Below are 27,445 nucleotides of genomic sequence, written 5' to 3'. Positions count from 1 at the left end.
ACAGACCCGATTCAGTGGCGCATCAGATGTTTGTAAAGTGAGCTTCTCAGGAGTGGCAGCGGTAACAGCCAATCATACAAGGAAAGGCTGTGGATGGGGCCGCCTGTGGAGCTGGTTGACAATTGCCTTTTTGTATCTGTGCTTCTTTTTCTATGTCTGCTTCTGTCTCCTTGAACCCCAGTCGGCCTCAGCAGATGGCCGTTCACACTGAGCTTGGTTCTGCTGCAGTTTTCACCTGTTAAAAGGGAGTTTTTCCTCTCTACCATCGCTACAAGCATGCTTAGTGTAAGGGATTGCCTTCGAGTCAATGAGTCGATGCAATCAACTGGTTTTCCTTAGATAGAAAACTTTGAATCAATCTGACTGAATGATCTGGTCAACTGTAAAGTACCTTGATATGACAAGTGTTGTGCTATAGAAATAAACTGAATTGAATTGAAAAGAGGGAGGTCCCATCAGGAGCTCGTGGGCAGAACTCATGAAAGCGGGCTTCAGATTGAGCTTCCCGCTTGGTCCTAGTGCTCGACGAGTGTTGGGGTACTGTAGAGTAACATTGGTTTTTTGGACTGTAAAAATTGCAGGCGACCAAAATGGACTTTTCAAAAAGTGCAAGTGCATAGCCCCCCCCTCCCCCAAGTTATACTGAGTAAATGCTCACACTGTTACAAGAATTCTACATGGACAAAAGAAATATATGACTCGATGGTAATTTGAGCAATTTTACATTCACATTGAGGTAGAATTAAAGCATGGCAATTTATGTACAGCAATCTCTTAACATGGGTGAAATAGACTTTTTAAATAAGATATCTAAACACATGAAAGGAATTTTAAAACAGAGAATCCAAAAAGCCTTGGTGGATGATTATAGTTCCAGTCACTGTCCTCTTATGAGAAGAGTCAAAGCTTTTATTTTCAGATTTAACCTCTCTGAAATATGCTGATGAAGATTCTCAGTCATCCAGGTCATAGTCATGATTCTGAAGGTTGTCATTAAAGGGGGGGATTGTCTCCTGTAATACCTGAAACCTGTCTATGATTGTTTAGGGTTGGTTGTTAAGGAAGTGTTGTTCACCGACTGGAGTGGGGAGGTACTTAGTTCCTCTGTGATGGGGTGGGGGTGTGGTGATATCTGGAAGGGATCATCTCTATAACTGAATCGTAAGATTTTGGAAGCTTCCAAAAACCAATCATAGACAGGTTTCAGATATTACAGGCTAACAATGGAACCAAACGACCCACTCATCGGTTTCTATTTGCATGTTTCCAAGCAATACAAGGCCTTGTCTATATAAAGACTCAAACTCACTGCGGATCCAGACATTTGAATTGAGAAAGCTTCCTGGAGAGGTGGCAAAAGGTCTTTAAATCTTGGAAACCAAGTCCAGTGGATTTTTAAAACTTTTACAGAGAAACGCTCTAAAATAATTCTTATCCAAAATGCAACATATCTATTTCTTTTAAATCTGCTTAGTGTGTCCAAAGACGTTTCATTAAAATACAATGTAATGCGTAAAAGGATGTGTGCTCAACTGAAGCTTAGCTTTCAGGGAGGCAGTTCTTTATGATTTCCAAAATCAAAGGAGGTAGTTCATCTCAGCTGAGAATTCAGTTTTAAGCAGAGTCCTCATTTCAGGGTCACTCTAAGCATTCTGAAAAAAGTCGCTACAGTCAATTTTTACTGCGTCTAGAGTAAGCTTCCCTCCACACCCCACAGGCTCCATGAGGAGGCTGAGACTGGGGAAGAACTGCATCTCAGGAAACTCCTCATCGTCTTGATCATAGTTTTCCAGATTCTCCTGCCCGTGGGATGATATGTAGTCAATGATTGTGCTGGTGTCTGAAGAGATCTGGCACGAGCTGTCTGAGTCGTGGGAGAGGCTTTTGATGTAGGTGGTCAGAGGAGGATACATCAGAGCAGACAGTTCGGTCTCTTGGCCAGTGGTGCTCTCAGGTGAACATTTCAAAGGGTTGTTCCTTTGTGCAGGAGGGTCCCCGATCTGCCTGCACAGCTCCTCCACATCCACCAGAATGGTCTCGTCTTCAGGATCAGTAAAACTGGAGTCGTGAGATGGGAGCTTCAGATTCATCATCCCCTAAGTGGAGAAGTGGGAACATGGTCAGATGTGAACTGTGGAGGATTCACCAATCTGTCTTCCCTTTAGCGTTTCACATATTTACCTTCTCTTTGCTGCATTCTCTTGCCCACTTGCTGTTTGCAGGGTCTGGCACCACATCAGGCATCAGGCACCGAAAAATCACACTGAACCTGAAATTGGTAAAAACTGTTTACAAGCAGCCATGATACTTTTCAGCCCAACATCACATTCCTTCTATATATACTAATTAGTATTATTATCTTGCACACATGTTCAAGATTATTCCAAGTAATATTAATGTGTTCAAGAAGTCAAAAATATTGACTGGAAATTCTTAGAAGAAAGATAAAAATTAGGGTGATGGCATGAAGGCTTTTCAACCTCAAAGATTCCAGTGGAAACATGCTGGACAGCAAAGAAGGTATTATTGATGTAATCAGATTATGATATTTCTGTTGAAAGATAAACTATCAACCATTTCTATATTGTCCTTTCTTCTAAATATTGTGTAAATAGAAACATGGTTAATGATAAAATAATAAGACATTGGAAGGGATATGACTCATTAATCCTTTACTGTGTGCAAAAGAGCTGTTTTTGCTTAACTTTGAGTTAAGAGTGATATTTTAAGTAAAAGTGCGATCAAATTTTCAGAACAATCCATCTAGAGGGTGGAGATTAATTGAAAGTTAAGGTCTGATTTTTCCACCATATTGGTTCAGATTTCTCTGATCAAAACTATGCTGATGCTTTGAAAGAAACAGATGACAAAATCCATGCATCCATATTCCATCACGCTTTATCCCTGCTGGAGTTGCGAGGGCTGCTGGTGCCGATCTCCAGCTGTCTACAGGCGAGAGGCGGGGTCCACCCTGGACAGGTCTCCAGTCCATCGCAGGGCAACACAGAGACAGCCAGGCCAACCAACCATTCACACACACCTAAGGAGAATTTAGAGAAGCCAATTAACCTAATAGTGATGTTTTGGACTGTGGGAGGAAGCCGGAGTACCAGGAGAGAATCCACACATGCACAGGGAGAACACACAAACTCCATGCAGGTAGACCCCGGGCCGGGAATCAAACTTCTTGCTTCAAGGCAGCAGTGCTAACCCACTGCACCACAGAGCAGGTTTAATTTATTTAAACCTAACCATCTTGGAATTTAATGCATTCCTCTTGAAAAACAGCTTAATTAAAAGAGTATTGTTTTCCTAATTCTGGTGAGGAACCAAATTTTATGTGTCTGAGTATAATTTTCTTCAGTTTAAGTACATTTTACCAAAAATATTCCTGTGCGCATTTCTGCTGCGCCTTACAAAACGTTACTTAAAGTATTTAACATTTTACACACTACAGATTGTTGATGTAATTTTGTTATTGTAATTTTTTGTTATCGATATTGGTATTGTTCATCGTATTCAGTTTTGGATTTTATGTGACTCGTCTTGTAAAGTAAAAAAAAAAAATGACAGTAATGTGGGATACATCTGTATAGATCCCACCACCACAGCTGAACATTTCTAGACTGATTTTCTACATGAATTACAGCTTCAGTCTCTCCCTCCACTGGTTTTGGACATTTAAGGACAAAAAGTTTTCCTTACAAAACAGTTTAAACTCAGGCTGGATTGCAAGCTTTTAGTATTAGGGCCAGGCTAGAGATTTTTTAAATTCTTTTTAGTTTGAGAATAAAGTCATAACATTACGAGAATGAAGTCATTATGTTACCAGAAGGAAGAATTCATACAACAACCTGTTCCCAATAAAAAACGTCAGGCTCCTACCAGCAGATGACGGCCGACCAGCACCGCCAAACAACAAGCTTTTATACTGAGATCAAATTGTAGAAGAAATTGAATCTAATCAAATGAGAATTTTTAACAGGCACAGCTTTGACAGCTCAGCTGTGGCTCTCCAGGCGCTCTCCGTAGCCATATTCCGATCATGTAAGACCTACAGTTTGTTCATACCTAAAGATGAAAAGCGTCTGAGAGATTGTTTGTTTAAAGCTTCAGCAAGGTGGAATATTAAAAAAGGGTAATCAAAGACGAGTGTTCTCACAAGACAGCGGCCTGCTCAGTGGTTCTCTTAGCTGATTGCTCCTTCCTGTGTTTCCAAAAAGGCCAAAGTAAATAACCCAGTCCTTCTTTTCACTGTAGACAAGCCATGATCTGCTTATCTGTTCTCCATTTTTCATTTGGATGAAATAATAGCTGCATGAATCATGACAGCAGACAAGATAGAGGAGAGCAGGAGGCGGGGTTACCAATCTACTTGCTCTGGAGAGCAGAGTTCGCTGCTTGATGAGGTTTTCTTTCCAACCAAGCAATAGCACACCAGACTCCAGTCATCTCATCAAGTCATCATGTTCACATTGGACTCAGTTGATGAGATGACTGGAGAGTGGTGTGCAATTGCTTGGTTGGAAAGAAAACCTGCAGCCACATGGCCCTTTCTAAAACCAGTTTGAGACTCCTGATGTAAACCGAGTTTTATGGGGCCGTCAGGAACTTGGGGACCCTAGACACCTGCCTAGTATTGCCTAATGGTAAATCCCCCCCTTGCTACAAGCATGCTTAGTGTGAGGCCATGCAATCAACTGGTTTTCCTTAGATGGAAAACTTTTAACCAATCTGACTGTAAGATCTGGTTGAATTGTAAAGTGCCTTGAGATGACATGTGTTGTGAATTGGCGCTGTATAAATAAACTGAATTTAATTAAATTATAAATCTGGACAGGGTCCCATACATACCTATGCTTTACCGCTGTGCCCTTCCACAGACACAAAGTAAACGCCACCGCTGTGACGAGCAAACACATCATCAGCAGAGGGGAAAGATGGTCGTCTTCTGCAACAGCATCAGTAAAACAGAAAGTCAAACCACTGACACATAAATGTATTTTCTTAAAGCAACATTTTTTCAGCTTTGCATTGGCAGTCAGCTAACCTCCTTTATTAGAATGCCAAATGATTTGCCATAGATTGAGAAGGGAAACTTCTTGCTCACTGGGTGGGTCAGGTTTCAGCTGACTGGTAAGGGGTGTCACCAGACCTGTTTTCTGATTTGATTGAAAAAGTGCTTTAAATTCACTAATCCTTTGCTGCAGTTTCCTAAAAGTGAAGTATTTCCTCTAATTTATTTGAGTTTGGTATAACAGATTTTAACGGGGCCAGATTCAGTCTAGATTCTATTCTGCAGCTTCCCACATGGACTTATTCTCACTAGAAAAACGACAATAATGAAAAGGCATGTTTAATATCGGCATAAAGCTGCAGAATATAATAGCTGATAAAGAAAAAGTGCATTTTCTGAAATGCTAATGTATAAATATGGGCCCTCCTTCACTGAAAAGGTGTAAACACTACAATAAATTTTTATTTTTTTCGACATCATCTAATCATTTTATTTTTATTCTTAACACACCCTTTAATTTCAGTGTTTATTCATAGAAAAAATAGAGACTTACTTTAATAAGCTTTAAATCTTAAGCTAGTCTGAGGTAAGAGGATCTCTTTATGACTCTCGTCTTCCCAGGGGCATAAATATGATGTGATGCACATGTGGGAAAGTACCTCAGGGAATGTTTTGAGAGCATTTGACCTCAGATTTTAAATAAAGATTTACTTGACTCTAAAATGAAGAGCAGGATTTCTCTTGCGGCTAAATAAATGAAAGCTTGAATATTTCAAAAATTCCACCCGTGTAATAAGACTATGTTATTGGTAATAAAGCTGTAATAATAGATCTTTAAGAGCGGTGCCATTAAGAGAGAATAGTGCTTTATAAGACTTTGATAAAACACTGAAAAGTTGCTTACCTTCAATAAAGAACTTGATCTTCTGACCTGGAGGACCTTCTCCTTTGGAAGTTGAAGCACTCATCCATAGACTGTAGGAGTCAGGATGAAGACCTTCGATGGTCTTCTCCCTCTCTGATGCTTGTGCATAGTCTGGTGAGGATTTCACAGACACGCAGAAGTCAAGTAATGCATCTACCCATCGAAAAACTTCATTTCATTTTTTATTTTCAGTTTAATTCTCAAAAGATTCAATAAAACAACTAGAAATGTGTACCAAACAGGGATTGGATGCTGTTCAGTAAATATTCAAGACTGGCAGCAATGTGCTGAAAGGCTTTGACACCTGTGAACACCATTTAGCTGCACTTTTGTTTTATGTGCACCAAAATGATCTCAGAAACAAATGAAATTAAAAGGCTTAATGCCACATGGCAGGTTCAGTTAGCCTCGTGAGACCATCCTGATCTCGCGAGCTTTCAAGATTTCACTCGCTAATCAGTCTGGAGACTCTCCGTTAAAGAAAATTTGGAGTCGTTCACCAAACGAACGTCCAATTAGCGTTGGCTTTGAGGCGGGTTGAGGTGTGACGCAACGAGAAGCGCGACAGTTCAGTCTAAAGAACATGGCGGCTTCAGCCGATGAAACTAGCATTAGCGTGGCTATCGAGCAAGTTTTATCGGAATTACAGAGTATTTCTTCACTGAAAGAAGAGCAAAACACTGCTCTGGAGGCTTTTCTCAGAGGAAAAGATGTTTTTGCTCTTCTCCTAACTGGTTTTGGCAAGAGTTAGCCTGGCTTGTGGTTGTGTTTTCGTCGTCACTCTGTTACGTCATATGCTTCGTTGATCTGATTGGTTTATTTGGCCCGTCTATCACCAACATAGGCCAATCAGCTAACCAGTATTTTCGCCCCTTCCCAAAATTATTTCAATGGAAGGTTTCCAGATGGATATGCGGAGCATATCCATCTGGCGGAGTCAGGTTAGGGTTCAGTATGATTGTTGTCTTACAAAGCTTTGGGGCTCCTGTCCTGTTTTGCAGATAGATGGTGAAGCTTGTGATGCATCCCCTGCGCTGCGCCTTAGGAAGCTCTGTCCAAACAACTGTCACCCTCCTCTGTTTTCCCTCCACCTTTTCCTGCACTGAGGGACCCATCTCTGGAGCTGGAAACAACAAAGCAGAACCCTGTGACACTTGAATGAAAAAGTTAAAATGCTGACACAGGTAAAATCTCTTTGTGATGGTTTTAGATGATGATTACATTTAAAAACAGACGTAAAAGTGTTATACTGTAGCATTGTTGTAACCTACCTGCCTCCAAAGTGGCGATTCGTCCAAAGCTGGTCTTACTCACTGAGCTCTTGTTGTAGAAAACATAAACTGCTCCTTCATAACACTCATATGGGTTCATATCTGCAAAATAAAAAAAAAACAGAAAAAAAAAACACTTAAATATACCTTGAACTGATATACATGTCAGATTAATGTACTTTCTGAACCTTCCCTAAAATGTGATGGTTTAAAAAAAATGTAGATATGGGGCACACATTGAAACTGTGAGAAATGTTTCTCTGTTTAAAAAGGCATAAAATTATTTAGAAAAACATTAAAAACCTTTTTTAATATGCTTTATTATTATTATTATTATTATTATCTAGATATTGTTACCTCAGCATGTTTCAAGGAAACTACAGTCCTTAACTGTTATGATTAGGAGTGTTGAAGAATTCTGGTTTGATGTTTCTCTGCTCTTCTTATCATACATTATAAAATTCATCTGGTTGATTTTGTTGAACATGTTTGTTCTGTCATCTAATACTGCCATCTACTGGTGGTGGCAGCATCATGCTGAGGGCTGGTTGTGTTTCTGGTCCTACTGCTGTATTGAAGTGATTATTATAGATGGAGGACTACCGTAAACATTTCAGGTTAAATAAACAAGTAAATTAGTCAAACATGGACAAATATAGGTGGTCCAACAGAACAACGATCCCAAACAAGCATCACAACATTTTTTGGCATGGAGGAAAGAGGCGTAACATGTTGGAAAAGCCCAATTCTGTGTCATTTCATAGTTAAAAAGAATGAGCTCAAAGCTCAGTTTACATAGATTAAAATGAACTAGTTCATAGTTCAAGTTCACAAACCTATAAATTAACCATTTTAAGTTAATATGGAAAATAAAGCCACAATCCTCCACAATAGAACCTCTTATTTCACCCTTTATAAGTGTGATCATAATGTATAGAAAGAAATGAAGAATAGCGGAAGAAGTCAAGGTATGCTAAATGTGCAGTGAAGCCTTTACAGTAGTAGCCATTCAAAATTTTCCCACTTTCCATGATGGGCCCTTGGCAGGTCCCTTATAATTCCTTTTTAAACATCAATCTTTGTACTAAAATATTCTTTCTGTCATGATTTGTGGACATTAAGACCTAAAGAGAAGCTTCATCTCCAGGTAAGACCCTGTAATTCAGTGAAAGGGGGGAGTCAGAGTAACATGAGAAGGCCAGTGGCTGGAAGTTCGGCTGGCTTTTAACTCGGATGGGCCATTTTAAATGGCTGCTACTGTAGCAAACAGAAATTTGTATTTCTTTATCTTAAGTGACCTAAAACAGGAGTGAAGTCTAATTTATTGTCATCTAGTCTTAAACTTCCATTCATCCATCCATTTTCTAACACACTTACTCCCAAGTGTGGTTGCGATGTGTGCTGGTGCCTATTTCCAGCTGTCTGTGGGCGAGAGGCGGGGTACATCTTGGACAAGTCTCCAGTCCATTGCAGTGCAACACAGAGACAAACATGACAAACAACCATTCATGCACACACCCACACCTAAGGACAATTTTTCGGACTGTGGGAGTAAGCTGGAGTACCCGGAGTGAACCCACGCATGCTCAGGGAGAACATGCAAACTCCATGCAGAAAGACCCCGGGCCGAGAATCGAACCCAGAACCTACCCACTGCGCCATTGAGCAGCCCAGTCTTAAACTTATCTTTGTCTTATCTTTGAGATCTGCATGTCACAGTAGGATTTGAGTATCTGTTAAACCTGTTTTAGCTAATTTTTTATCACCATGAGACTTTTCTTCCATTTTTCAATTTCTCTATGCTTTGCTTGCAGAGTTGTAACATTTAAATTGGTCAGTATTTCTCCAGGGTTTCCAGACGTCTTTGGAAAACCTAGTTCTGACTGTAGAATGAACCCTGGATGTAGCCCCAGGAGAAGAAGCTTGTCACTCCAGTGGCTGGAAGTTGGAGGGAAGTGGGCTGCCATTCTGATGGCGTTTGACTGGAAAGGACCATTTTGAATGGCTGCTACTGTATTTAGCCAAATTACACCAAACTTCAGAAACATACAGGAACATTCAGGTTCTGCTGAAAGTATCTAGATCCGAAATTATTTCTTACGTTCATCATTCAGTAGCAGATATTTCCCATGATACCTCGGATGCTTTAACTCCATGTGTCGCATTTGAAGTGGATGTGGCTGACATACAGGCTTGTTTGTCCCGGTGGGCACAGTTTGCACAAAGAGAGGACTTTTTTCAATCTCAGTCTTCCATTGTTAGTTTATAAAACTCTGCTAAGCGCTCTGCTAAACTGGCATCAAAAATACCAGCAGATGAGTCTGAATGGAGCAGACTAGTACTGGCAGTAGACATGCTGTTCTGTCAGGCTGTTTGCTGTAAGTGCTGTAAAACCTGACATTATCCAATGAAAAATGTCGTTATCAATTGAACGCAACCTGAGCTTTAGACTTTAGACAGATTTTATTTGTTATTTTGTTTAAGTGTAAAACAAAAATAATTTTCGTTTGGAAACAGCTCACTGGACAATTTCATCTTTTTAAAATTTCATCCTTGAAAAATAGTAAAAATGACTGTAAAGTTACAGTTCTAACATTTTTTGAGCTGTGTGCGTCGCTCATTATTCTCAGAGTGAACGTCGCTCTCGTTCATGTTCATTACTTCAAAACTTTCAGCTGAACGGCATTCATTGAACCCATTCATGCACAACATTGAAAAGGCTGACCCCAAACCAAGTAAAAAATGTAGAGTCTGTTTAAATGTCAGTCCATATCATTTCCACCATTGGAGAAATATCCTCTGATTGGTGAATACTAAAACCATGCGGTTACTCTGCAACTTACAATATGCACTAATTTTTTGAATCACCTTTTTAGCAAGAATTTTCTATTTTTTAACTTGGTTTTATCATCTTACCTGTGATTTTGATGAAGGTTTCAGTGCTGTTCAGCCTAACCCATCTGAGCTGGTTCAACATGAGCCCCTCTGAGAACCACTCCACCAAATAGTGGGCAGGTGCAGTTTGAGGTTTCCTCCAGGAGATGGTGACAGTGTGATTCTCTGCTTTCGATTCAATTTCAAGAGGTGCCGTTTTGGCCAAAAGCACATCTGCAGGGCACAAACACATAAGAAAGGGAAGCCTTTACTGTATTGAGGTGAGCTGAGACAGAAAACAGAAATCTACCTTCGGAACAATCAGAGTATGTTGAGCTAAAAAGTGTTTAGTTAGACAGATTTCTTTCCTTTATTACCGTCTGTATGATGGGTTGTTATGGTTGCAGGAGGCGACAGGCCTTTGGAGTTCACAGCTTGCACTGACACTTCACAGTTGCTGCAGAATGGGATAGAACGGTTCTTGACATCAGCTCCAACGTTCGCGACGACACTGTCGTTGCTGTTAACTTGGATCTTGTACTGTGTGATGCTCCTGCTGCAGACGGCCATGACGGACACCTGAAACGTTTGGAAGATCTTCACTTTAGCTCTCGTGGCATGTTTTCTTTGCTTCAGTGAGAGATTACTGTCGCCACACCGCAAGATGAGTGTGTAAGACACCTCATTTCTGTTCAGCTCCTCTTTTTCTTGTAAACTGAAACTGCGGTGTCTACTGTCAGGTTTCAGTTACCCCTGGGTGTGTATGAGACATTAAAATACTCCGGTTGTGTGTGTAGCTGAATATTTGGTAAACAGTGTTAATGTGTGTGTGTTTATGAGGATGTCATACAAAGTGGTCAGGGTTTGACCTTTAGTCTGAGCAAAACAAAGCGTGAAAACATGAGGATGAGAGAGTAATAACCCTGTGAGCAGGCAGGAAAATGTGCGAGCATGCTGGGACGGATGGAGACAAGATACGCCTTGGTTTTATGAAACCGCAATACAGTCTTATATGAAAGATGGCCAAATATAGAACAACTTTACTTTTATTAACTGACTAATTACCAACAGTTCATGTAGGGTCAAGAAATAAAGAAGTAAAAACAAAAGAAAAGAAAATGCTACATATTTGTAATGGATACATCTATAAACTTGGTACATTTTAAATGTGAATTCCAAAATTAAACATACATCACTCTTAATCAAATTACGGTATATATACATATATGTGTGTGTGGCACAGTGGTGGTAGATCCATGGTGTGGGATGTTTTCTTCCTACACCTGGTTATGGAGATTGTGGAGGTTCCTTCAACTATTTCAGTGTCAGTGTGTCAGCATTTCAATGTTTGTTTCACACGGCATATTTATTTTAGGATGTTTGCTAATATTGGTACACACATTTAGTAAACATCCTGGCTGTTTCTCAATTTGTGTACTTGTGCATTCTCATGTGAACGTGTACTCGTGAAACGTCATCGGCCTCAGCCAAGAACGGACAAAGTCCCCCGATGTTGTTCTCACCCCTCCTTCTTTACCCAGCATGCATCTGAGCAGACTGACAGCTGTCCCAGCATGCACTGTGGCAGGTTAGAGCATTAAGTTAAAAGTTCTCTTTTCTGTTGTTGTTGTTCAATAAAAGTATTCTTTAGATCATTTGAGGCGAGATCATTAAACTTTTAAGCTTCACTATATGGCCTATTCACCGATTTAATGTGTAACAAAAATGTTCATTTGATTTGTGTTTATCTGACTGTGTTAATTATATGTTCCCCACTAAATAAAAAAAATAAATTTAATATTATCAAGAGACTATTAATAACATGAGGTGAAAAGCAGCTCCAGACGAGCCAAGCATGTGGGGACGTCACGAGTACGCTTCTGTTCCAATCGACCCATATTAATGCTGCGTGCTCCCGTTCTCCCAGAGTCCATGCTTTCCTGTGTTCTTCTCAAGAACAGACTTGGCGAGCACACGAGTCCATACTTGCGTTCTTGTGAATTGAGAAACAGCCCCTATGAACAGTATTTCAAGATCACTAACTGTTTTTCTTTTGCTGAGGTTGAAAGAACTAGTTGGGAGAGCAAATATGGTGTAACACAAGGAAGTGGAGGAATCCAACAAGCAGCTGATAGTGGGAGATTGGCTCTTTAGAAGCTGTCAAACACTCAAAGATCCACTGTTTTAATATACATTTTGGTGTTTGAATGTCTTAGTTTCATACTTGTGTTGTAGTTAATTATTATTTGTAGGTTTGACTTAGTTGTCTAGCTTTTTTTTTATTGTTTTTTTTTATTTTTCTCCCTCCCCTCCGTGTTGTTTGTAGGTTAGCCTATGTGTTTAAATACCCCTGTGTCCATTGGGAGAGGTCAGCTCTGGTTTGTTATCCTTGGTTAAATCTGTCTTACTTAATATAATCTTTTGACCTAATTTTTACTGAATTTCGAGACTTTGGTTTGTTCTACCATGGAAGAATAAATGCATGATATTTTTTCTACGCCTTTTTCCCTTTGCCTGACTGCTTGGTCCCTGACAGAGATCTATAACTGTTGCAGGAGAACATTTGAACACAGTCAATAATTTTCACCACCTTTGAAGTAAATATAAAAAAGGTGTGATTATGGTACCAGTGCAAAGCAACCAAAACATGGCCATCCACCAAAACTGACAGGCTGTTTAGAAAAGAAAAGAAAAATAAGTAGGGAAGCAGCAAATAGGCCCTTTGTAAGACAGTCAGACCTGAACATGGATTTGGTCATTAAAGTGGCAAACAGAGAGTATTTATTAAAGTCCAATATAGGGGTTTCCACTTGGCATTCAGGAGACACAAGGAATATGTGGAAAAAGGTGCAATGATCAAATGAAACGTTTGCAAAATGTTAATATGATCAACTCATGTGATGGTGGCAGAATCATGGATGGGGACGCAGGGTTGGGGAAGCCAGTCAGAGTTAATGTGGAGGAGCTAAATACAGAACAAACAGTTTGAAGATTCATTTTCCACCAGGACAAAAACCCTTAACAAACAGAAAGAGCTAAAAATCAAATCATTGTCTAAAGGTCCACACCTTACGATCTCAGGCTAAACATGAAGATTGCTGGTCTACAGTGGTCTCCATCCAATCTGCCTGAGATCAAGCAATTTACCACCAAATAATGGCCAAAACATCTAGTCAGGCAAAAGTAGATAGGTACGGCATTACTAGATGTTCTAAATAAAGAGGTTCTAAAATGTAAATTTTTATGTTTTCCTTATAGTTCAAAATTATTTCATTTTGTGTTGGCTAATCAAATACAGTTGCTTCATGCTTCTACATGTTTCTGTCTGTATCTCTGCTTCTGTCTCCTTGAACCCCAGTCAGCCTCAACAGATGGCCGCTCACACTGAGCCTGGTTCTGCTGGGGGTTTCTTCCTGTTCAAAGGGAGTTTTTCCTCTCCACTGTCGCTACAAGCATGCTTAGTGTGAGGGATTGCATTCGAGTCAATGAGTCGATGCAATCAACTGTTTTTCCTTAGAAAACTTTGAATCAATTTGACTGGATGATCTGGTGAACTGTAAATTCCCTTGAGATGACGTGTTGTGAATAGAAATAAAGTGAATTGAATTGAAAAAGTTCTGCAGGTAAATATGGGATCTGTATATGTATCAGGAGCAAAACAGGAAAAAAGGCTGTGGCATTGAGACTGTGAATAAATTACATCAAAAATGATTTTTTTATGTGTCTGTGTGCTTGTCCTGCTGCTGACAACTGCCTCCTTAAAAACAGCGTGTCATCTTGAGAAGTGGGTCAGCCTTCTTTCTGAGGTTGGGTTTTTCAGAGTTGTTCTTTTATTTTGCTTAGAGCCCCACTCAGCCTTCACCACAGGACTCCTACCTACAAGGTTTTAGGTTAAATTCCCTCATGCTTTTGGTCATATCTGTACCATAAAACATTTGAAGGCAAATTAATAATTTATCTACAGATTTTTAAGAATACTTATTATTTAGCAAAAACAAAACAAAAAACATATGTAGAAACGAAGAGGACTTTAAATCTTACCTTCCAGTAGACTCTCATGGACTTTAAACCAGGAACAGGGACAAGCCACACATCCAGAGCTGGGGTGGGAGCTTTTAAAGCAAACAACACAGGAAGTCATTATTGTCTTACCTACTGGGTGTGAGTTTCTATTTGAGATGATGTTTAAATATTGCTTTTTGTTATGTGTTTCTTAATAAAGGCTGTAATAGTGATGAAACGTGAGATGCTTTCCAGTGAGGCTGCTTTGTGTTGTATAACCTGGTTGGTACCTACACTGGTGGTTCTGGTAGTTTATCGTTTTTATGGCAGATGCTTGTGTGCATGTAGAAACTTTGAAAACAGGAAGGGGTACTTTCACTCAAAGGCAGCTTGCAGCTGCGTTTGACTCCACTCCAAACTGCTTTGTACTCCGCTACAACATCTGCGTTCTCAGTTCGGGCAGTTTAGGTTAAGGTCCACACCTGACAGTATATAGACATTTTTTTTGTCTTTCTCACATGTCACACTGGGACGGAACTCAATGGGAAAGGAAATTATTCTGATTTCTGATTTGAACCATTCCGTATATTAGCTGCGACATATGAATCACGAAGCAACGACCAAAAAACTCTGATTGACACATGACCTTTGATATATGATTGGCCAATTGTAGGTGTTCAGGCTGACGGATAACTAACTGGCCTGCATATGATAACGAAAAAAACCCAGAAAAAACAGACATTTTCTAAATTTTAGGACAATATGGTCTGATAAAGAGTACATTTATATACATGTTTAAGGCAGAATGATTTGACAAATAAAAATGATTTCCGTACGACTTTAAGATTGCTGAAGTTATTTTAGAATTTCATACAAGGAAAGGGTGATGTAAATGCAAAACTGAAAAACCTGAGTTGGTTCTGTTTGTCGGACATTCTTCATTATTTGCTCATTTGAGATCGGGTCACCCTATGTTAAGCCCAAAATTATCCATAACCCTTTCAGATTTAAATTTAAAGTAATCTTTTGTTTAAAGCAAAATGATTATTCTCACCAGAAAGCATATAGATGTGTGTGAAAGTGTCACACTTCACTGAGCAAAAGAGCTATAATATTTACAATAGAGTTAAGATTGCATGCAAACAACATACACCAAAATTATTCCTACCCTTGCAGACTGTGTATTTTGGGGAAAATCAAAGGTTTTATACCATTCCTCAAAGAATCTGCTGTTTTTAAGCTTTCTGATTACCCTAATTAATTTGAAACAGCTCTTTACAGCAGGTGAAAAATACCAGTTACCTACAGACGGCAGGTTATGGCTAAATCTGAAAACCTGCAGTGGATTGCTCACAACTCCAAAAAAGGTTAGAAGAAAAATGGCTCTATCTAAATGTTATATCTAGAAGTTCCAGCTGTCACAGCAGTGATCACCAGCCAACCATCTCATCTTTTATCAGTGGTGGACAAAGAACTTAACAATAGTACCTGAGTGAAAGTATTGATACTCATGGTAAAATCTTACTCAAATACAAGTAAAAGTTACTCAGTCAAACATCTACTCAAGTTAAAGTACCAAAGTACTCACTTTTCAAATGTACTTGCATCCAAAAGTACTGAACAATTCAAAACTGCTAATGAAATGTTTTTAAATCAGTTCATTTCTGTGTAATTTTCAGAGTAATTTTAAAGAAACTTGTAACTTTCAGAAACCACTTGATATGAAAAACCACCTGCTACAGGTTATACACCATGTGTAATGAACTTCAGCATAAAAAAGTCACAAGAAAAGGAAAGCTATTTTGATTATTATTTCTTATCTAGAAAACAGAACGGAAAAAAGAGTCTTTATTCTTCTCATATTTTCACTATGGAATGGAGGTTTAATGTTGAATCTATTACCATGAAGAAACTGCAAATCTATTTGGAAATTCATCCTACTGAACAACTTGGCCACATAGCAAGAACTGACACCTTAATAACATTTATAAACTACAAATAATATCTGCTCTGAGTTTCTTACATATGTAGAATGTCATCAAATCTTTAAATCAGTGGTGTCCAAATTCAGTCCTAAGGGCTGCTAACTGCTTTTGCATTTCAGTAAAGAAAAACAGCAACGGCGGATTATAAAGCTAAGATGACCCAAAAGGAACAAGCAGCTTCCTAGAAATGGAGTGAAGTGAAAGTTAATCACTCAGGGAAAATGACTCAGGTAAAATAAAGATACTCAAAAAAGTACTTAATCAAGTAAATGTACTTTGTTACTTCCCACCACTGGCTTTTATGATATCTTTTACTTTTTATATTTAACTTAAGGTGTATTTTTTCAATTATGTTTTTTTTTTTTTACTTTTGTTCATAGCCCTTTGAAATCACCATAAATAATACTTTGCTTTATCGTTGTTTTTATTTAAAGAGTTTTTGTTATTAAATGTAACTACATGGCTTAGCACCTCATCATTCTTTTATTACCACTTTAAAATTGCCGGTAACGCACAATCAGCTCATTTTAATAGGGAAGAAATAAACTGCACATCTTAACATTTGCTTTGCAGTCTTTGTAGATCACCCACAACCCACCCACTTATTATTTATTTATTATTTATTATTTTTTTTGCATTAACAAAAAAAAAAAAAAAAAAAAAACAAGAAAAAACCGTATGTGTAATTTACCAGTCCTGCACTCCTTACAGGGAAAACCAGTCAGGATATGCAGTGTGTATGTTTGCTGTAGTAGCTGAGAGGTGTAAGAATTGTTTTGTCCTTTTTTCCTAAAATAGATTACAGTCTTGTTCTATTCAACAAGTCTTTTTTTTATAACCTTAAAAGAGCATTGCAAAGAAACAAAGAAACAAAAACAAAAAAACTTGTGTAAATCTATTTATCTTTGGTCTTGATTTAAAGAAATGAGAAAAAAAGCTGATACAGCTTAAAATAATGGCATCCCCAAAGGTTAAAGGTCAGAACTTATCCTTCTTTACCCATAAAAAGTGGCAGTTGATGTTTTCAATAATCCCTTACACAACCTTAAAAGAAATGTCTGAACACCTATACCTTTTGCCTTCAGTGGAAACTTATTATCTGTCACTTCAGATTATTCATAGATTATGTGTTTGTAGAGAGCTCCATATCTTCACACCATCGGAACTACAAAATACACAGCAGCATTTCCTATAAAGCCTAGATTTCCTCTTAACTCTGCCTTATTTGCTTGAGTTATGTCAAATTTAGTTAGTTTAGTTAGACTTAATTTGCAAGAAGCATTAAGTCGAATCTCAGCTGGGACGTGAGGCCTTGGCTGCCTTATCAGCAAAGGTGGTTTTGTTCTGTACAACTAAAATTTCTTGTTGTCTTCATGGCTGTTTAGAGAGTCAGTGGTGATCTGATAGCAGCCTCAAAAACCCAGACTAAAGGAAACATGTTGATTAAATCTAAACAGCGCTCTACTGGTGGCTGCAGACTCACCCTCTTCTTCTGTCTGGTTAGAGATGCTTGAGCTCCACTGACTCCACAGGCCCGTGCTGAATCTGGACCTGACCCGGAAACTGTACAAACTGCATGGCTCCAAGGAAGAGATATGCTTGGTCTTAGATGGGATCATCAGTCCGACCTGCAGGAAATTATTTTTAGTGGGAAAATATTGCAATCATTTCACTTCTACTTAACATCTGTGCTCTATCACATAATTTCCTGTATTTTCTTTATTTCATATAAAAGCTTGATGTTTTTGAAAGATTTCAGTACTAAAGGAAATTTCTTTTAGGAGACAGTTAATCAAAACGGACCTGTGTTGATGAACAAACAGCATAAATGCACAAAGGAGCCAGAAAGGTCAAAATTTCAGCTTATTCCTGAGACTGGTGAGTCATTATGCATTCACTTCTTCACACATCGTGTCATGCACCTCATATCTGCCTCCAGCTCTGAATCAGCAGAAGCTCAGAACGATCTTCAAAGATCTTTAATAAGACTTATGCAATATCGGAGTCTCACCTGAAGCCCCTATCCCCCCACCCCCCTACCTAAAAAAAAAAAACGGTATAAGACAGTCAGGGGAGTTCTAGCCTCTTACAGGTTCTGCATATGTTCTCCACTCCTGCTGCTCCACGTCTCGGTACTGGACCTGCAGATGCTGCTTTCTCACAGGCTGCTCAACTTTGATGGTGCAGTTCCTGGAAGAGCACTCGACTGTATCAATAGCAGGCGTTGACGGCATCACTGCGCGGATCAGAACAAAGCAAAAGGATATGCTATGAATAAAAAGTAACAACAAAGTTTACAGGATTGTGATGCAAAGGTCATTCAAAGCGGCTGGTGGGATGAGTGATTGGAAATGAGAATGAAAGGTTGGCGTTTGGCTTGGAGACGTCAGAGATTTATGGAACTTAACTAAAATTCCATCGAAGACACCTTTGATGCAAATGAATATAGATGCAGTGATTCATCTGTGCAGATGTGTAGCTTAGCAACAAGTCTTACCGATATCCCTGAGTGTGTAGTTGACGACAGAGGATTCTATAGAACCCAAAGGGTTACTGGCTTGAACCCAGACTGACATGAACCGGACAGATGTAGGCAAAGTGAAAATGGCAGACAGCAAATCAGTTCCTTTATTGGACACATTGCACGCCGGCACCGCTCCTCCGCTGTGGTTTCCACTCACAGCTTGTACCCTTAAACCCACAGAGCAGAGTTTCACTTCAGAATATCTGCATGGTTTTAACACTTAAGGGCAGTGTAGTGTAGGAGAATGTGCTCACCACAACGTGAAGCGGTCCCGAAGATAAGTGACCCTTCCTCTGTGCCAGGAGCAATTCACACTTCCCGTATCATTTGTCAGGATCCTGTAGATGCATGAAATGTTTTTGGGTCGTTCTGGCGGATCTGGACAGAAAAGTGGACAAACTGATGATTTGCATGTGTGAAAAGCAACCACACTCTTTGCAGTTAGCTGTGAGCAGACAGTGTCACTAGGCAGCGGAGTGAAAGCAGAACAAGTTTTAGCTAATTTTTAACAATTATTAAACCTGAAGCTGGTTCTCGCTTTAGGTCAGGAAAACTTAATATTACAGTGTTCTGCTCTCTCAATTTTATCCCAAGAGAAAAAGGAAACACAATTAGTTGTCCCATCAGCAATAAAGCTGTAAACTCTGAGAGACACAACCCTGCAGTCTCATATGGAAACTTGTCTTATAAGGAAGTTTCATGTCTAAAACAATCAGCAAAATAAAACTCCTGCAAAAGGAGCACATGTTCCAACTTACATCCAGCTGAGATGTCCAGTCCACAAGAGTCCTTTGGGGGGTTACAGTCAGCTAAACAGCTATATGTCCTCTTCTCTGTGATCTTCTCCACCCTCAGGAATATGGTTGTCTCATTGAACTGTTTGTAAGTCAGCTTTTCTTCTTCCCTGGAGCCGTCGGCACACATCCGCATGGATCTGGAGCGCTTGCATGTTGGGTTGAAGGTGCAGTAGACCTCAAAGCTGGAGCCTCGTTGCACCATGTCTCCAGCACTGGACCAAAGCACACAGGATGACTCGCCTGGAACCAGAAAAATGTTTTATTCCTGATTACGTTAGAGCAAGTAAAGATTCACAGATTTTAGTCAAGATGTGAAAAAAACTAAAATTAAAATCACATAGGTGCATCTCAATAAATTAGAATGACATAAAAGATAGATTTATTTTTGCTTATTCAATTCATTAAGAAACATATTTTTTTTAGGTTTTATTTCTATCTGTTTTGAATGAAGATGGTCAGGTTCCTTTTTTTTTCTTGCATGTATTGCTGCATCTGTGCAGGGCAGTGTGCAGCTACTGTTTCATTGCAGACGAGCATTGTATAACCCATTAGTCAAGTTTTCTGGTTTATGCATCCCATACAGTAGTATATCTCCTCTGGAAAAAATGCATTGGTGCCTTTGCATCTCCATGAAACATTTTGGGATATGGAAGGATAACCACTCTAAGTTTTCCAGTAGAAAATGCTGAATTTGACTTGGAAACAAACACAGGGATACCTAAACCATCACTTAAAGAGTAAACTTCCCACTGGACTAATCTGTACCTCTTTATCACCTCATTCTGGGATCTTAATTCCAAGGGCAAAGCCAAATGAACTTTTTGTAATGTATGTCAAGTCACGGTCCTCTGACGTCTCTTGCGTGCAGTTAAACACAAGCAATGAGACAGTTGTAGCCAATGCATGTCCTGGAAACATACGTGTGGTGGATCCTGTGGTATTGTAACTGCAGCTCAGTGGGTAATGCAGTCGCCTTGAATTTGGATGGTTATACAGTAGGTTTAAGTTCAGCTTCCTCCTGTCACTGTACAAGGCACTTAACACATTATAACTAGAAAAGTGACACCTCCCAAACTCCTGCGCTGAATAAAAAACAATGCAACATTTTTAAGTATAACTTATTCATATTTAGTTACTTTAACACAACTATTTCATGTCCTACCATGCTAACATGAAAACAATTATCCTAAAGTAATCAAATATAATTAAGTAAATGCCCAAAAACGGTTGCATTATTTTTCTTCTGAACAGAGTATTAATGGACTTTTCCATTTTTGTGACTAACCTCAGCAAGTGATTACTGTCAGTAGTTATGTTTTAAAAAAACAGTAAGGGAATGGTGGAATTTTTTATTTTCCTTTTCCAAGCATACATAGCCTAATTAATTAAGTCAATTAACCTGAAGCAATGTGTATAGTCTGGTTGTTACATGTCAGGTACGTCGGTCATTGACCTTGACCAAGGCACCTTCCAGTAGAACTGCAGTCAGCAGCATGGCTATCACTGCCCGTATATAGTTAGCATGGCTATCACTGCCCCTACATAGTTAGCCTGGCTATCACTGCCCCTACATAGTTAGCATGGCTATCACTGCCCCTACATAGTTAGCATGGCTATCACTGCCCCTACATAGTTAGCATGGCTATCACTGCCCCTACATAGTTAGCATGGCTATCACTGCCCCTACATAGTTAGCATGGCTATCACTGCCCCTACATAGTTAGCCTGGCTATCACTGCCCCTACATAGTTAGCATGGCTATCACTGCCCCTACATAGTTAGCATGGCTATCACTGCCCCTACATAGTTAGCATGGCTATCACTGCCCCTACATAGTTAGCCTGGCTATCACTGCCCCTATATAGTTAGCATGGCTATCTCACTGCCCCTATATAGTTAGCATGGCTATCACTGCCCCTACATAGTTAGCCTGGCTATCACTGCCCCTATATAGTTAGCATGGCTATCTCACTGCCCCTATATAGTTAGCATGGCTATCACTGCCCCTACATAGTTAGCATGGCTATCACTGCCCCTATATAGTTAGCATGGCTATCACTGCCCTTATATAGTTAGCATGGCTATCACTGCCCCTACATAGTTAGCCTGGCTATCACTGCCCCTACATAGTTAGCATGGCTATCACTGCCCTTATATAGTTAGCCTGGCTATCACTGCCCCTATATAGTTAGCATGGCTATCTCACTGCCCCTATATAGTTAGCCTGGCTATCACTGCCCCTATATAGTTAGCATGGCTATCTCACTGCCCCTATATAGTTAGCATGGCTATCACTGCCCCTACATAGTTAGCATGGCTATCACTGCCCCTATATAGTTAGCATGGCTATCACTGCCCTTATATAGTTAGCATGGCTATCACTGCCCCTACATAGTTAGCCTGGCTATCACTGCCCCTACATAGTTAGCATGGCTATCACTGCCCTTATATAGTTAGCATGGCTATCACTGCCCCTATATAGTTAGCATGGCTATCACTGCCCCTATATAGTTAGCATGGCTATCACTGCCCTTATATAGTTAGCATGGCTATCACTGCCCCTACATAGTTAGCCTGGCTATCACTGCCCCTACATAGTTAGCATGGCTATCACTGCCCTTATATAGTTAGCATGGCTATCACTGGGACTCATTTCCACTGGGATCAGCTCCATAGTCATGGTAAGACACTTCTTTGATTTTATCTATTTTGCTCAGGCTACTTGCTACTAGCCTTCAGTCCGCCAAATGTTGAAAGGGCAATATTTTTGCCATTACTGTTAATATATAATTGAAATTTTACACATTCAGAAATAAAAGGTCACAGGGGATGGTATGGGGGGGGGTGGTCAATTAAGAAGGAGGATGATTTTTAAGATTCTTTTAAGAAGGGGGGGATGCCCCGCCCCCCCCCCCCCCCCCCCCCCCATATGGAGTACTGATTACTCTCTTCTGGTCAAATACAAAGAGAGCAAAATGCATTGTTATGGTCATAAGGACATAATGCGAACTCTTTATATATATATATATATATATATATATATATATATATATATATATATATATATATATATATATATATATAAAACCAAACGTTTTTGGGCTTTGTAAATGATAATTTCCTGAGATACTGCGTTGGGGCTTCAGTAACTGAGTCATTTATAACAAAAATAAACAGAAACAAACGCTGGAAACGCTCTACATGTTTCTGACTTATTGAAACTGTTTTGTCAAAGTTCACAGGAAAGAAAAAACAACCAAAAACCAATAAGCTGAGAAATGTGTTTACACTCCTGAGGATGTTGGTTTACCTGCGCAGCGCCGCGCGCCCAGCAAGGCGACCGCGGCGACAATAACGGACCATAAGAACAACATCATCGACTGAAGTCACCAGGAAAAACACATGAGTCTCACATTGCAGCGAAGCCCGACAGTTTACCTTAAAATAAAGAAAAATAAAGTTCAAACAAGCGGTACATAAGCACGTTTTCTAAAAGGTTAAGTGGATTTATTTAAAGTGTTCCTCCAATGAAAGGTGACAGAAATGAGGATTAAATCATCTCTAAAACTCACCAGAGTCGCATCCCAGCCTCCTGTCCCCCTTTAGATCCACTAAATGATTCCTGGAGCTTGACTGTTTGTTCACATCTTCACTCAGAGGCTGCCTCTGCTGAAGTGACAACCTTTAGCCAAGTGCAGTGCGTCATAGTGCATCAGTGATGGTGACACAAACACTGCGCACACCCAGCCTCACCATCAAAAACCCAGCAAACACTGCGCACAACCAGCCTCACCATCAAAAACCCAGCAAACACTGCGCACAACCAGCCTCACCATCAAAAACCCACCATCTGAAAATTACACAGGGCAAATACTCACACAAAGCCAGGCAAAGTCCCAAAGTTACTTGGTTTTAGGAGAATTATAGATTTTTTTTATGCATACAGAAGCAGATTAATGTAATTTCAGCCCTTATGGAAATCATTTATTTGATATATTTCTTAGTATTTGCCAGAATTAAACATCAATATTAATATTTATAATGGTCTGTAACACTATTTATCTGCTGTGTATTTGGTAATACAGGCGATTCAAGTATGTCACATCCTGTGTTTTTATTTATTAATTTCTATTTCCTACACAGTCTGGATTGTTTCAAACATGAACCTCAGAAGAACTATGCATCCTCACATTTTCCACCCAGCCTACAAGTGTCGCTTTTACAATGACATGCCCATGTGGTGAAGCCTGGGACTCCCCCCGCACCACCTGAACTTCTTCAGAGCTTGTGGTGAATGAAAAGCAATATTAGCTACCATGACAGACAGACTTTTTAATGCAGGACTAAAATCTGCCAGCTGTCTTTGTCAGTTACTCACATAAGAAAATCTGATTGAGAAGGAGGAAGTGAGACAGCTCTCAGGAAGAGATAAAAACCTACAGTGCTGCAGGTGGTGTTTGTAGGACTGAGGGTTCAGGAAACCATCGCTGTATTAGCAGGGGAAGCCTCACTAACTATTGCCTGGGTGTGTTTTGGAATCATTTCCTCTCCTAGCGCCACTTCATTGGTCAAAAACCTCAAGGGCCACTAGGATTTCAATTCAATTCAGTTTTATTTCTATAGCGCCAATTCAAAGTACACGTCATCTCAAGGCACCTTACAGTTCAACCAGATCATCCAGTCAAATTGATTCAAAGTTTTCTATCTAAGGAAAACCAGTTGATTGCATCGACTCATTGACTATCCCTCACACTAAGCATGCTTATAGCGACTGTGGAGAGGAAAAACTCCCTTTTAACAGGAAGAAACCTCCAGCAGAACCAGGCTCAGTGTGAGCGGCCATCTGCCGAGGCCCACTGGGGTTCAAGGAGACAGAAGCAGAGATACAAAAAGGCTACTGTAAAATTCGGCCCCATCAAGGAAACACACAGCCAGGCAGAGGAGCTCCGAGCCAGCTCCCATGTCAGAGGATGAAGAGAGCACATCCAGACAGTTACAGTCAGAGAAACAGGACTACACTGAAAAACAGACAGATCTCCAACATCTATAAAACAATGAGTTGATGGCAGCAGCACAGCTGATGTTTCTCTCCAGGATGACGTCACAGCCAAACAGGAACAGACGAGCCGAAGCTACTATGAGAAAAAGCAGAGAGAGCAGAACGTTAGAGATTGAACTAACAGATTCTGCAGAGTGGGAGAATAGAGATAGAATGAAGCAGAATGATGAAAAAGGGGTCCCTATGTCCTCCAGCAGTCTAAGCCTATAGCAGCATAACTATAGAGATAGCTCAGGATAACCTGAGCCACTCTATCTATAAGCTTTATCAAAAAGGAAAGTTTTAAGCCTAGCCTTAAAAGTAGACAGGGTGTCTGCCTCACAGACTAAAACTGGTAGTTGGTTTCACAGGAGAAAAGGAGAGGTCAAGCCCCAGTGTTAAAGTGACAGTATAGAGGAAAACTGCATGGCTTGATCCAGTTTAAAAAGGGCAATATGACAAATACTTTCACATCTCTAATTGTTAGTAGTGCAAGATGCAATGATTTCTAGTCTTAAGAAGCAAATAGGACTTTCTTAAAACAGAGAAAAACATATATTTTAATAAATTAACCTGTTTTTGACTGAAATGATGCTGATATTTCAAGTAAAACACACACAAAAAATCAGATTTCCCAACATTTCTTTCATGTAACTGTATTTTATATGTCATCATTGTGAGTAAAATTAAACGTATGTGAAATTCTTTTTTTAACAGGAGAAATTTAAACTTATTCTGTACAACATATTGCTCTTAATTGTGTTTTTTTCTTTTTCAGGGAACTTTAAAACGAGCTCAAACGTAGCCCACATTTATTTTATGATTTGCTTTTTAAGGGGCATTTTAAACATTTTTTATCAGCAGATCTAAGGGTTTTTGAACAGATCTTTCACAGTTTACTTTTTGACTTTGTGCCATCTACATCTTTGGCCAAACGACTGTCAAGTTTGCATACCTGACATTAATGGATTATTAAAAAGAAACAAAATCATGCTATCATATCATCTCTCTTAAAAATATACAAAAAAAAAAAAAAAAAACAGCATTTTGCACACCTATGTCTTTTGTCTCTCTGTGTTCCCTAGTGCCAGACTGGTGATTAGCAGGCTAAATGACTAATGGGTTACAGAATATATCGGATCTCAGAGAAATAGCAGATGAGAGAGGTGGCAACACCTCAGAAGCTCTGCATGTATAATTGCATGAAGTTAGAATTTCTCTTCTTCATATTATCATGAGTTGCCTAAGAAATGTACTTATTACTGGTTGTCAATATCTCTCAACCCACCCGCTTATTAATCACCATGGTTACCAATTGCAATGGAAGATAATTGGTGGGTGTCCACAACTTATCCCTTCCTGCCTCAGGTTAATGCTATGATATGCATCTATGATGGTGAAGGTGTCACAGAAAACCCACACATCTGTCATGTGAAGGATGTTGCTTCTAAACCGTGGTGTTTAGTATTTCTTTTTGGATCGAGAGAGATTTCTTGGAGAAAGGTGCTATTACTAGTGAGTGAGCTTCTTATATGTCTACATGCAGCGGCTGCTGCAAGTCACCACTGTTGCATTTTGCAACGGTGGTGACTTGCAGCAGCCGCAACCTTCTGAGGATCTATTTTCAAGTTTGGATGCTCTATGTGGTAAACAGAGGTGTCTGTTCTTCCAGATTAACAGTATCTCGAAATCATGTTTTTAGGAAAAAAGGGAAGCAAAACACCCATCAACAATCTGGCAGAGGTTCTTTCTTTATCCAGGGTTCATTCTATAGTCACAACTAGGTTTTACAAAGGCTTCTGGAAACCCTAGAGAAATACTGACCAATTTAAATGACTACAGTTCTGCAAGCAAAGCATTGAGACATGACTGAAAGCTTTTTACAGCATTGGATGTGAATAAAAATAAAATGGAAGTAAAGGCTCATGGTGGTAGAAAATGAGCTAAAACAGGTTTAACAGATCCTACTGTGACAAACAGATCTCAGAGATAAGAAAAAGATCAGTTTAAGGCTGTTTTTACCACTGAGGTATTACAGAGAAAAAAACAGAAATATCCAACAATGAGAAAAATACCTGCTTTTTTATAATAGGAGAAAATAACTGTTAACATCTGATGTCCACACACACAATACATAGAGATTTCTTCTCACTATATGACAAGAAAATCAGACTTTACTGCTGTATTAGGTCACTTAGGATAAACAAATACAAATTTCTGTTTGCTACAGTAATAGCCATTCAAATTTGCCCTTAACGGTAAAAAAGCCAGCCGAAAGGCAACAGAATGGCAGCAAAATCCCTCCAAATTCCAGCCACTGTAGAGATCCCCTCATTCTCCTTGGCTTGCATATTTGTTCTTCTGACTCCACCCTTTCACTGAATTAAAGTATCTTACCAGAAGATCGAGCTTCTCTTTAGATCTTAATGTCCACAATCATGACAGAAAGAATATTTTAGTATAAATATTGATGTTTAAAAAGGAATTGAAGGGGACCAGCCAAGGGCCATCAAGGAAAGTGTGGAAATTTTGAATGGCTACTACTGTAAATGCCAACGTTTTGTTCTCATCTGTTTTAACTTAAACTGTATGATGTGGTTGTATAGTTTCTGTAAAGTGCCTTAAGATGACATGTGTTGTTAATTAGCGCAATATAAATAAACTAAATTCAAATTAAAATTAATCAAACTATATGTGAGTAGAAACGCTGGGGAATGCGTAGCCTATTCCATGCACCTGGCAATGAGAGAGTTTAGGAGGCATTACCAGCAACATAAAATTCCAGGTTACAGCTCGCAAAAATACTTTGGGAGGTATTCCTTTAGTCAGATGAAACAAAACCCGAATGTTGGTCAAATGATCATTGTTACAGTTAAAGCTACAGTGTGTAATAATTACAGGGATATACAGTCAGAAATGTAATATATTATACATAACTATGTTATTTATCATCATCTACGAGCTCAGCCTCTTAACCTTAATACTTGCGTTGCCTTAGAATTCGTTATTTAT

The 27,445-nt window shown here is 39.4% G+C and overlaps 1 protein-coding gene across 1 annotated transcript; it reads right to left on the bottom strand.

Moving 5' to 3' along the window:
• Positions 1-691: 691 nt before the first annotated feature.
• On the bottom strand, positions 692-23,143 carry il12rb2 (interleukin 12 receptor, beta 2a). Its single transcript, XM_038295325.1, has 16 exons — positions 22,968-23,143; positions 22,706-22,833; positions 19,357-19,635; positions 18,853-18,976; positions 18,572-18,765; positions 18,165-18,310; positions 17,558-17,702; positions 14,129-14,199; positions 10,465-10,666; positions 10,130-10,321; positions 7,214-7,315; positions 6,913-7,065; positions 5,922-6,053; positions 4,855-4,951; positions 2,182-2,269; positions 692-2,096 (listed from the first exon to the last, which is right to left on the bottom strand). Exons 2-16 carry the CDS (start codon positions 22,770-22,772, stop codon positions 1,644-1,646), a joined length of 2,445 nt encoding a protein of 814 aa, XP_038151253.1. The 5' UTR covers positions 22,773-22,833; positions 22,968-23,143; the 3' UTR covers positions 692-1,643.
• Positions 23,144-27,445: the final 4,302 nt, after the last annotated feature.

The sequence above is a fragment of the Cyprinodon tularosa genome, unplaced genomic scaffold (genome assembly GCF_016077235.1).
Source record: "Cyprinodon tularosa strain WSP-4 unplaced genomic scaffold, ASM1607723v1 ctg353, whole genome shotgun sequence".
NCBI lineage: Eukaryota > Metazoa > Chordata > Actinopteri > Cyprinodontiformes > Cyprinodontidae > Cyprinodon > Cyprinodon tularosa.
This window is presented reverse-complemented; position numbering and strand designations above follow the sequence as displayed.

Excerpts from the sequence above, each read along its gene's own strand:
- il12rb2 (XM_038295325.1), bottom strand. The coding sequence starts at position 22,772 with ATGATGTTGTTCTTATGGTCCGTTATTGTCGCCGCGGTCGCCTTGCTG. Across the intron at positions 7,066-7,213 it reads AATCGCCACTTTGGAGGCAG|CTCCAGAGATGGGTCCCTCA; the intron begins GTAGGTTACAAC and ends TGTTGTTTCCAG. Across the intron at positions 2,270-4,854 it reads GGCACAGCGGTAAAGCATAG|GTTCAGTGTGATTTTTCGGT; the intron begins GTATGTATGGGA and ends TACCAATTTCAG.